Below are 12,467 nucleotides of genomic sequence, written 5' to 3' on the forward strand. Positions count from 1 at the left end.
TAATTAAGACTAGTCTACTGAGCCCTTAACCTACAACGCAGAGAAGTGTGCTTGAAAATCTTGGTCAGCAGTGCTTTTGTGCACCCTGGAAGAAAACACAATGTGTGACTGCACATTTCAACTCCTTGAGCAACAGTCAATGACAGTCACAATCCTCCCCTGGCCAGACTTGCTGGGCCAGGAATGGCCTCCAGAGCCCTCTTCAACGCCCTGTGGTAGGAGAGGGGAAAGTGAACCACATGCAACAGTCCAATATTCACTCACCAGAAAAGGGAAAGGCTAGTGTTTAAACCTCTAATCCCCCCACCCACAAAAGAGAGAGACACCGAGAAAGAGAGAGAGAGGAACTTTAAGTTGATAGCTAAATGCAAAGTAAGTAAACAATTTTAGGCAGGAAAAAAATGTGAAGAAAGGGAAATGCCCTTCATAATATCCACAAAGGTACTACATTATAGCCACATAGTTGCTACCAGTGTTCACCAAGAAAAAGATGCAAGCTTGGAATAAACTGAATGCTCAGCTTGACATACTGAAAAAAGAAAAGATATGAATAAATGAAGATTATATATCATGTTTCTCAATGCAATAAGAACAGGTAAACCAATCACTTGTGTAAAGTAAATCTATAAATTTATTGAAGAAATGATACTTATAACATCAAAATCATATCTTTTTTAATATTCAACGACTGGGGATTGAAAAAGCGAATTTTCATATATCCAGAACATAGTTTATGTTACAGCTATTAAAAATCATATTTTGAAGTATATTTGATGGCTTCAGAAAATGTTAACAAGGTAATGCTAATTTTTTTTTACAAAATAGAAAAGATTTACAGAGCTGTTTCCTAACTTATTTTATAATTAGGAAAATTTTAAAAGGAAATAAACCAAACTTCACAGACATTTACTGTAATAAAGGAGGTTTTTCTCTTCTTCCTGAGTTATATAAAATTTTCTACTTCTTCCTGTGTCACAATAAATTTTATTTATTGGCATAAAAATATTTAACTTTTAATTCAAAAATCTATGTTTAGGAAGATGTGGTCTTTTTAATCTTCCCTCAGAGTGAAGTGGGCGGGATCTTGCTTCAGGAACCAAAGTTGAGTCACCACCAACAGTCCTTGTGTCTGACAGTTGCCATGGCTACGGAGGTGGGCGGAGTTTGCGTCTGCCCAACACATCACTGGTACCTCCGGCAGAACCGGAAGAGGCGGTGTAGATCCGGCTCATCACCAGGGCAACGGAGCCTTGACGGACCAATGACGTGCTCAGATCAGCATTTTCTCTCCTGCTGAGAACAGCGGTATAAAAACCCTCCTGCACGCTTCTTTGCGCGCCCTTTTCCACTGCTTTTTTGGCCCCGCGGTTCTCAGCTTTCTCTCTGGTTTCTCTCTCTTTGCGTGGAGAAAGGACCTGCGAATAGACTTTCCCAATAAACATCTCTTGTCAGCAGTTGGTCGAGGCTTTTTTCTTTCCCTGGTGGTGGGCGAAACTTACAGTGTGACTGACAGTTCCTGAGAATTCCTCAGCAGGAAAATCAGGAAACAGATTGGTTGATAGCCCTACGAAACCTTCAGGAAAAAATGGTGATGCGTATGTACACGAACACACTGGTTTTCCATGCGTTTCCTATAAATCATCTTAAAAACTTATTTTGGAAGGAACCAGGATTGTGGTAAAGCCACTGCCTGCATGCCAGCATCCTATATGGACACTAGTTTGTGGCATTCATACATGACAAAATTTACCACTATAAAATTAAACACTTAAAAAAAATCCTGAAAAATGGAAGAGTTACAGACATGCTATAGAAGTGATAGAATATTCCAACTGCACAGTTACAGTTTGATTAGCAATAAGGTAAAAATGGGAAAAATTTAGGAAAAGTTAAAATGAGTATGTGAAAGTTCCTGTGGAGGGAGCTCGCGGTTCCCGCGCGGCCTCCAGTTGCCGTTGCTGCGGCCGGGGCCGTTACCCGCGCGCCGCCAGCCCGCCTCTCCCGCAGCCACAGCCCCAGCCCCGCTCCTCCCTCGGCCGACACCCGGGGCGGAGTCTGCGGGCTCGCCCTCCCCTGGCCGCCTCAGCCGGCCAGCCGACCACCGGGTCCCCTCCCCACAGCGACAAGACGTCTCCCGCTCGCCGCCAAGACAGGAGCTTCCCCGCCGCGCCCGCGGCCCGCGGCCACCATGCAGTTTATGTTGGTTTTTAGTCGTCAGGGGAAGCTTCGACTGCAGAAATGGTATGTGCCACTGTCAGACAAAGAGAAGAAAAAGATCACAAGAGAACTTGTTCAGACCGTCTTAGCACGGAAACCAAAAAGGTGCAACTTTCTCAAGTGGCGAGATCTGAAGATTGTTTATAAAAGGTACGCAAGTCTGTATTTCTGCTGTGCCATTGAGGACCAGGACAATGAACTCATTACCCTGGAAATAATTCATCGCTATGTGGAGTTACTCGACAAGTATTTTGGCAGCGTGTGTGAACTTGATATTATCTTCAATTTTGAGGCGGCTTACTTTATTTTGGATGAGTTTCTTTTGGGAGGAGAAGTTCAAGAAACATCTAAGAAAAATGTCCTTAAACCCATTGAGCAGGCTGATCTGCAGAAGTCACGGCATGAATATTTTAATGCCTCTGTGTACTAACCGACTATTCGTCGTGTATGCAGAATTTCGCAGAGGAAATAGAGCTGATGTACTTATGAAAGAAAATACCCTCAGCTTGGTGACTGGTTATCCTGTAAGAGAATTCCAGTACCTTTACCGCTGTTTTTTTCTCCTGTTCCTATTCCTGACTCATCTGTTTTTTTTTCATTATATTCGTAAACTTGATATTGTTTATTCCTCTACAGCTCAATAATTTCTTCTCAACAAAAATATGGCCTACGAATGTTTTGAGTTAATTTCTATCTTAAACACATACATATTGTCATTAATAAACTACCTATGATTAATATAAAATAATAAAATAAAATAAAATTTTTAAAGATTTATTCATTTTTATTACAAAGTCAGATACACAGAGAGGAGAGACAGAGAGAAAGATCTTCCGTCCGATGTTTCACTCCCCAAGTGAGCCTCAACGGCCGGTGCTGCGCCGATCCAAAGCCGGGAACCTGGAACCTCTTCCGGGTCTCCCACGCGGATGCAGGGTCCCAAGGCTTTGGGCTGTCCTCGACTGCTTTCCCAGGCCACAAGCAGGGAGCTGGATGGGAAGTGGAGCTGCCGGGATTAGAACCGGCGCTCATATGGGATTCCGGGGCGTTCAAGGGAAGGACTTAAGCTGCTAGGCCACGGTGCTGGGCCCAATAAAATTTTATTTTTATATAAGATAAATTACAGTAAAAAAGTTTTGTTCAATTTTCTATATGGCATAAATGCAGACTATAAAATTCAGAAAGCAATGTGAAGCATAGTATGCAACTATAAATGACTAAATTTTTACATAAGGATAAAAATCGTTAGTGGTGTCATTTCTGAAAAGAGGTTATCTAGAAGATGTATTTGGGGGAAAGATTCGTGAGTCCAAATTCTTTGAGTTTGCCTCTTTGAGACAATCCTTTCCTCAGTGTTCTATGTGATGTACAGGTTCAATTTCTTACTTCGACAACCTAAAAGGAGGTAAAAAGGAACAAAGAATGAAATAAAATTTCTCTGCTCATATTTGACTTGATTTTAAATACAGAAAAAAATTTTAAATGCAAATCACATAGGCACACAAAACTTTGAGAGCTAATTCACTAAAGAGCTGGTTCACTCCCATATATGGCTGCAACCGCTGAGCTGATCCAAAGCTTGAAGCCAGGAGCTTCTTCTGCGTCTCCCCCGAGAGTACAGCACAAAGACTTGAGCCATCCTCTGCTGCTTTCCCAAGCCATAGCAGGGAACTGGATTGGAACAGCCATGACACAAACCAGTGCCCACTTGGGATACTGCTACCACAGACAGAGGGTTGGCCTGATATCCCATCATGCCAGCCCCTAAACTTTAAATGGAAATCAAATCCGTGTTCATTAATTATAAGGCTTAATATTGTTAAAATGGCAATATTAACCAAAGTGATGTATAGATTCAACATCTCTAAGAATCCTAAAGGTCTTTTTTTTTTCTTTGAGAAATGAAAAACATGTCTCTAGAATTCTATGGGATTGCAAGATAAATCAGAAAATCAAAACAATCATGAAAAAGAAAAACAATGTTGGAAAACTTACCTTTCGAATGGTCAGAAAGTACTTCAGGGCAGAGTCCAGGTATGTCTGCTCAGAGGTGCAGGTGTCTGAATTACCCAACCACGTGGCTGTGGCTGGGAGAACCCATGCTGGGCTAGGCCTCCTGCTGGGGATCCTAGCTCCCCATCCACCACTGCCAAGCATTGGGTGAATCCTGGGCTTGTCCAAGTCCAAGGTCTGAGAATTTCCTCCATCCACAGTGATCATGCTGCAGGTGGATCTTGGAGTATTCTGGGCATGCTCAGGATCATGGATCCCACCACCACCACCATGCTGGTGGACAGAGTCCAAAGAAGTCTGCTCAAAGGTGCAGATGTCTGAAACTCCCAACCACGTGGCTGTGGCTGGGAGAACCCATGCTGGGCCAGACTTACTGCTGGGATCCTAGCTCCCTGTGTACCACTGCCAGGCAGTGGGCGAACCCTGGGCTTGCGCATGGCCAGAGTGACAACAGAGCCGGGTTTTGCCCACTGGCCACCTGACAGCAAACTCTGGGATCTTGGGGGTCTGGAATTATTGCCTAAGAACATCCATGGATAAGGTCACAGTACGTGTAGGTGAGGAATGAATCCTGAACAGCGCTCAGCAACAGAGGCATTAATCAAGCCAGAGAAACGTACTTCCAAGAACAGAGCCCTGGGAGGACATACCATGAAGTAATAATCCAGATGCATAAAAATAAATGTAGAAATACAGAAAGTGTGGACAAGGAAGACAATGTAAATCCTCATGGAGAACACGAAAACATATCATCCTGGACTTGGAAGAATGAAATGACTGAAAAAAATTCCTGAAAAGGAGTTTTTTAATGACTGTAAAATTACTTGAAAACACAGAGAAGCAATTACAGGAAAAAAAAAAAAAAAACAGAAACCCTGTATGTGGCATGGATGAAAAATACTGCAGGGAGATAAATTAAAAGAAGTTAAAGAAAAATCAAACTGAAATAAGAAAAATAAATTTAATGTTGCAAATAGAAAAACACAATGAAAAGCCTTAACCACAGACTAAGTGAGGCAGAAGAAAGAATATTCTCATTGTGAAGTAGTTACATTTTGCTATAACAAATCCACGGAGAACAGCCACAGAACTGTAAAAATCAAACCTAATGTCAAAAGGCCCAAGTCCTTGGGACCCTGCACCCACATGGGAGATCCAGAAAAAGCTCCTGGCTTCTGGATCTGGAGGTAAGTGTATGGTGAGCAATTAAACATTCATTAGACAAGTTCAGCAGTAGATTTAATCAAAAAAAAAAAAAAGAAAGAAATGACTAATCCAAACACTAGTCATATGATATTTTATAGTTGCATGAGAAAAAAGAAAAGGAATAAAATAAATTAATCCATGGATCTAAGGGATATCATAAGGTAAAATAATACATTGATCATGAAAATTCCAGAGATATAACAGAGAAATAAAAAATACTTACCTAAGGAAGGATGAGAATATTTCAAAAAATGTGTTACAACCCCTGCCACATTCCACATTTCATTTTTCTCAAGTGAAAAAAAGAAGTAACTCGCCTACTCACTTGCTGATTTTGTTTGGTTTCTATTGTTCTCCTCCCATCACAAACTCTAAATTCAACTGAATTGTTTTACAGACAGGAACTTTTGTTTCTCTTTTTTTTTCTTTATTTACTATCAGTTAAGCACTCCATAAATTTTTGCTGAATAACATTTTATCAGTTATAGCACTTAAAATGTCTTTTTTCTAGTGTCTAGCATAGCATAACCAACATTTCTCTAAAGAAATTTCATATTTCATTCTAAACAGAATTCATATTGGTAGGCAAAGTATTTTTTTTTCTCTTTCTTCACAGTAGAAATAGAGACTCTAACGATAGGTCTTCCAGTTGAAGCTCTATGGTATTTAATTATTCCCCAGGAAACTTTTGCCAAGCCTGATTCCTTGAACAGGAAACAGAAACTACTTCTATAAAGTGCCCTATTCCTCAGGGAATGAAAGGGCTTGGGATTCATTGTAAATAAATAAAATTTCAAAGCCATTTCATCTGTTGAACAGATACTTTAAAGATATCAGGGGAAATGACCCAGAGGCTCTAAAGATCATGATGAAAATTAACAAATAGAAGTAATGTATTCATCTGTACTTTCACATTTACTATAAATACGTGTCCTAAAGCAAGGAAAAAGGCCTTACAAAATTCACCTTTTGGAACTCATGGCAGATAACAAATTGAATTGGTCAATTCTCCAGAAGCCCCTAAAGTCAAGTGGGATAATATATTTTTCTTCTTTTCTTAACACATAGCCAAGGAATAAGGTAAAAGTTTACATACCATAATGCCGTAAGTATCAAGTGTTCTACATAAATGGGTCTATTGGCAAATGATGTCTTCTTCTTGTTATTAACTATCTAATTCAAATTAAATTCAGACAAAGGAGCTTGAGACTATAACTTTTGCTTTTGCTTCACTGAGTTTTGTAATAGACAAATCTATCTAGTTTATCATTTTAAAATATAATATTATTTTCAAAAAGACCTGGGAATTTTGTGTGAAAATATGTAACTGATAAGTTTCTGGAGGTAGATTTATTACCAATATTCTAATGAACCTTGTTTTTTGTTCAACAGGAAAAAAAAACACATGAAAACTAACTTATTTTACTCTGATAGCTGATTTCCCATCCCAAATACTGTTATCAGTTTCACGAGTTTATTTTTTCAGACTTTTTAAATTTTTATTGGAAAGGCAGATTTACAGAGAGAAAGAATTTGGCATCACTCCCCAAATGCTTTCAATGGCTAGAGCTGAGCAGATCCAAAGCCAGGAGCCAGGAGCCCGGAGCCCAAGGCTTTGGGCCGTTCTCGACTGCTTTCCCAAGCCACAAGCACGGAGCCGGATGGGAAGTGAAGCAGCTGGAACACAAATCAATGTCAAGATAGGATTCCCAGTGCTTACAGGCTAAGGATTAGCCATTTGAGCCATTGTGCCTGTAACTCAAGTGTCACTAGTTTATCATGCCTCAGTCTTATGTGAAACAATCCTTCTTAACAACTTTATTCAACATGTCTATGCTTCTTGTTGATTGCATTTGTAGAAGCATCTCTGAATTGTAACTTTATACAATTTGTAATTCCTAAAATATATTGCAACAGAAGACTCAAGCAGAGTATTTTTTTTAATTTGGTGTGACTATATTGTCATTGAGTATTTAACATAGTGAGCATGAAGTCCTAAAGAATTTTGACCAAGATCATTTTGTGAAGGGTTGTTGTCTTTTAAATCAATGAAGCACCTGTAGAGTGGTCTGGTTTCCCAAGAGACCTCCAGGAAACGGATAGACTGGCCCATGAGATTGGCTGTAGATCTCAACCATCTACCTGGTACAGTAGGCAGTAACACTATGGAAACAGAAATCCTACTCTAAGTACCACCTGTGAGAGCTAACAATTGGGTCCTACGGAAGCAAACTAAAAGTGTAAAGCTAACTTCACTTCAATTATAAGTTCAGAGAAAGAGCAGAAGGAAATGAAGTAAGATAACCCAAGTCTCCAGGGTTGGCTCAACAGAAAATACCTAAGATAAGCATTAAAAAATATAGTAATATTGATAAAAGGGAGACAAAGGAACAAGCACAGAAATAAGCTATTAAGAAAGTAATTTTGTAACTACACATACAAAAATCAACAACTTCTGCTTGACAATTTTTTTTATCAAAATTGCCCAGGTCTGACCACATTGAACACTCAGAGCAATTTCTCTCCCTAAGGTGAGCTTCCTTAAATTGTCTATCAAGTCCTTTCATTCAAAGGTGTATCAACATTTTCAAAATTTTAGGATAAAAAATACGGGATTCTTCTCCATGATGCTATGTTGAGTCCATTAGGCAGGCTAGAGAAAGATCATTTCTTAACTTCAAAAAAAACTCATGGAAAGTTGAATTGAAATGTAGGTTCAATTTAGTGAGAAATTCATGCAGTTTTGCAGTTTTTCTCACAATACTTATTTTTCATTAACTTTTGGGAGATCTCTCACATATCACAAATAGAGGATGAAATACACAAATGGAGTATAAGTAACATTAAAAATGATAACTTTGGACTCTTATGTGTAATCCATTATCTTGATCTCATTTAATGTTTTTCCAAAAACTATGTTCCTTATTTGTATTATTATTTCTATTTTCCTAAAAATGAAACCATACTCTTAGGAGAAAACAGGAAATCAATCTTGTTCTTCACAGAAACCTCACTGTCCTCTACCTCCTCAAAAAGGGGGGGGGGGATGGGAGAGGGGTGTAAAGGAATTCAGTATTTCCAGAAGAAATACCAGCAGAAACTGCAGAAACCAATGTCATCTTCTTGTTTTCCAGACTAATGAATGAATCCAGCAGAGAAAACATCAACTCCGTTAGCTACTTCATCCTCATGGGCTTTCCCTCGAGCCCAGAAATGCAGTTCCTCTTCTTTGGACTCTTCTCAGTAGCTTATATTCTAACCCTGACGGGGAATACAGCCATTGCCTGTGCTGTGCGATGCGACCACCGCCTTCACACTCCCATGTACATCTTCTTAGGAAATTTCTCTCTCCTGGAAATATGCTACATCACCACAACTGTCCCTAACATGTTGGTCAACTTCCTCTCCACAAGTAAGGTTATCTCCTTTGTGAGCTGCTTTGCGCAGTTCTACTTCTTCTTCTCTTTAGGGTGTGATGAGGGCTTGTACCTTTGCATCATGGCCTCTGACAGATACCTTGCCATCTGCCGCCCTCTGCACTACCCACGCATCATGACCAGGCGGCTGTGCACTGGCCTCGTCATCTTTGGATGGTCTTCTGGTTTTATCCTCTTCGTAACTCCAGTTGTTCTTATTTCACAGTTGCCCTATTGTGGCCCAAATATCATCAACCATTTTATATGTGATCCTGTCCCATTGATGATGCTGTCCTGTTCTAAAGACACCACCACCCAGTTCACTTACTCGACTTTCAATGTAGTCTTCATGATCGGCACTTTTCTCTTTATCCTGTGCTCCTACGCTCTAGTGATTCTGGCTGTGCTAAGAATGCCCTCCGCAGCAAGCAAGCGCAAGGCTTTCTCCACCTGCGCCTCTCATCTGGCTGTGGTGTTCCTGTTTTATGGCTCTATTATGGTCATGTATGTGAGCCCTGGATCCAGACAGCCAGTAGAAGTGCAAAAAATTGTGACCCTGTTTTATTCTGTAATAACACCTCTCTGCAATCCTCTAATTTATAGCCTGAGAAACAAGGAGATGAAGGCTGCCCTAAGGAAAACTTTTGGAACTGAAACTGCTCATAAAATGTAAATTTGAAGACATGGTGAACCAAGTTTCATCACAAACTACCTTAAGAAGACATACATAGGAACAGTTATTAAAGAATCCAAGTGTTCAGAAGGAATCCATTGTTTCTTATACATCACTCACTACATGATGGGTTAGTATTTGTTAAAAAAGTAAGATTGTCTTGAGAAAAATTGGGCCTTCCACATACATGTATAATTCAGTTTCTAAAATGCTGATATTCTTGATATTTCAGAACTGGAGAAACATATGAGATTGTAACATAGATCACACACTTTTTTCTAGTTTAATAGTAAGTAAAATTCTCTTCCACTGGTGGTTACTCACTGAATAAAAAAAGGTAGGAATTCTGAATGAAATGTTTAACCTTGCAAGGATCTCATGACTCTACCTACAAAGAATACAACTTGTTTCTACTTCAATGATTTTTAAAAATGAATAGTTTGAGTTTAATAATAAACTATAGCTCAGATAGTGCCCCAAATCAGGATTCAGAATTTAGGGTTTTGTTTTCTTTTTTTTTTTTTTTTTTTTTTGCATACTATTGAACTAAGGCAGATGCTGAATGTACAGCATCAGGCATGAACCAGGAATTAACTCCATTTACTGCAAACGCATGTCAAATTACAAGTTTGGGGGTCATTATTTTATTTCAGTATTTTGCTGTGAGACATCTTTAGGTACTTTTCTTAAGCGTCTCTAAAAATCTTCCCTTCTTTGAAGGATGTAATCATAAATTGTTGGTCTGATAATATGTTTTATTTTACCAATTAGCCATATGTTTATCCAAAGATGGCTCACAACTGGAATGAAGTGATACAGTGAAATAAAATGCAGTATCTTATCAATTTTTATTTGCCTAATCAGGAAATCCCCTTTACCACAGCTGTAAGTAGCTTCCTTCTGAGAAGAATTTGAGACTATCTGGATTTTGAGAGACAGGATTTCTGGGAGGTTCCATAACAAAACACATTTTTAAGATTTTTTTTTTATTGGAAAGGCAGACATACAGAGAGGAGGAGAGACAGAGAGGAGGATCTTCCATCCATTGATTCACTTCCCAAGTGGTTGCAATGGCCGGAGCTGCGCCAATCCAAAGCCAGGAGCCCAGAGTTTCCTCCGGGTCTCCCACACAGGTGCAGAGTCCCAATGCCATAATCAACTGTCCTCCCAAACCGCAAACAGGGAGCTGGAGGGGAAGCGGGGCTCCCGGGATACGAACCAGTACCCATATGGGATCCCAGTGCTTGCAAGGTTAGGTCTTTAGCCACTATGCTACTGCACTGGGTCCACAAAACATATTTCTTAGTTGCATTTCATATAAGCAAAGCAAATTCAATGAGAAAACAATTGCCTAGACAGATTATTTTCAGAAGCATAAAAATATCATCAATGTGTTTTTAACATTTTGAAGGGTTCTTGATTATTTTCATTATGATTTCCTTATGTCTTATTCATTTTACAATATTCATCTTTTAGGACAGATTGAGAGAAGACATTAAAAAATGCTGTATTTAATAAAGTGAATGGTTGACTTTTATTAAGGTGTGTGGTTTCTATATTTGTAATCCTTTTTAGTAGTTAGCACAACTTTTCATACCCCAGGCTGGTTATATGCTATGACAACTATCATGATATGTGCTCACTGCCACTTAACAGAATTAAATACAAACTATATAGCAACTTTCACAAATTCTGTGTTTTATAAATTAAGACTCCAGTAAAGAAAAGTTAAGCCAAGAGCTTCCTCTGTTCTCCCAAACAGGTGCAGGGTCCCAAGACTTTGAGCCACCCTCCTCTACTTTCCCAGGCCACAAGCAGCGACCTGGGTGGGAAATGGAGCATCCAGGACATGAACTGGTACCCATATGGGATTCCAGCACTTGGAGGTGCAGAAACAGCCAATTGAGCCAACATGCCAGCCCCAATATGAAAGTTTTAAGGAATTCAAAACCAGATTTTGAACACAACAGAGTTTCCCGAATGGGAAGTTAGACTATCCTTAATTTAGCATTTGGAGGAGATGCAGGGTAAGAGGACAGCAGTGAAAGGACATAGTTAGTGTTACTCAGAAAGCTATCGGCTACAAGTTACTTTCAGCAGAAACTGCTGGACAATGAGCAGAGTGAGCTACTTCCAGACTCACCACCTCTGTCTGCTTCAAACAGAGATGATTTAACCACCTCACTGCTCTGATTTCATTATCAAGTCTTAAGGACTGGCATTTAGCCTCACAGTTGAGATAGCCACCCTGGGCAGGATGCTATGTGACACAGCAGGTTAAGCCATCACTTGGGAAATCTATATTTCAGAGCTACTGGGATTGAATATCACCTCTTCTTGAAACCCAACTTCTTAGCCTATGTGCCTTGGAGGCAGCAGAAGATGGTCCATGGACTTTGGCTCCTGCCAACACAAGGAAGGCTTGAATGGAGTTCTTGTCTTTAGCTTGACCCAATCCCCTGCTGTTTGGGGTATTTGTGAAGTAAACTAATGAGTGAAAGATCTCTCTCACTCTCATCCCCTATGCCTCCTGTACCTCTCCTCAACTGCATTTCCCACATGGGATACCTGGCAGCTCAAATGTACCCCTCCTCAATGTAAAACACTACTGTGGATTTATTTAAGAAGCAAAGAATTAAAAAGATCTGAAGTTTTGCTTTTTCACAAGATTTTTGCTAAGTGCTTCATAACCCAGAAGGTTCCTTGCAGCAATGATCATTCTGAGTAAATTTTTGCTCCCAATCTGTGTTAATTTCCTAGCTAAATTTATTACAGCTAAATAAACAGCCATAAAGACTAATTCTGCGGTAGGTGGAAGACCTATGGCACGAGGTAAGAATATATAAATACAAAAAGAAGGCAAAATAATAGTAGTAGGTTTCCCATAGTGACCAAAAGGTATCACAATGACTAGGAAATCATGGCAAATAGAAGCCATCAGG

At 39.6% G+C, this 12,467-nt stretch overlaps 2 protein-coding genes across 2 annotated transcripts; both read left to right on the forward strand.

Moving 5' to 3' along the window:
- The first annotated feature begins 2,161 nt into the window (after positions 1-2,161).
- Positions 2,162-2,953, forward strand: LOC101523034 (AP-1 complex subunit sigma-2-like). Its single transcript, XM_036495522.2, has one exon. The coding sequence runs from the start codon at positions 2,189-2,191 to the stop codon at positions 2,645-2,647; it is 459 nt and encodes a 152-aa protein (XP_036351415.1). The 5' UTR covers positions 2,162-2,188; the 3' UTR covers positions 2,648-2,953.
- A 5,621-nt stretch (positions 2,954-8,574) lies between these two features.
- LOC101523279 (olfactory receptor 11G2) lies at positions 8,575-9,525 on the forward strand. Its single transcript, XM_036495570.2, has one exon. The coding sequence runs from the start codon at positions 8,575-8,577 to the stop codon at positions 9,523-9,525; it is 951 nt and encodes a 316-aa protein (XP_036351463.2).
- Positions 9,526-12,467: the final 2,942 nt, after the last annotated feature.

Source organism: Ochotona princeps, chromosome 6 (genome assembly GCF_030435755.1).
Source record: "Ochotona princeps isolate mOchPri1 chromosome 6, mOchPri1.hap1, whole genome shotgun sequence".
Classification (NCBI taxonomy): Eukaryota; Metazoa; Chordata; class Mammalia; order Lagomorpha; family Ochotonidae; genus Ochotona; species Ochotona princeps.

What these genes read in the sequence shown, in the direction of transcription:
- LOC101523279 (XM_036495570.2), top strand. Translation starts at nt 8,575, where the DNA reads ATGAATGAATCCAGCAGAGAAAACATCAACTCCGTTAGCTACTTCATC.
- LOC101523034 (XM_036495522.2), top strand. Translation starts at nt 2,189, where the DNA reads ATGCAGTTTATGTTGGTTTTTAGTCGTCAGGGGAAGCTTCGACTGCAG.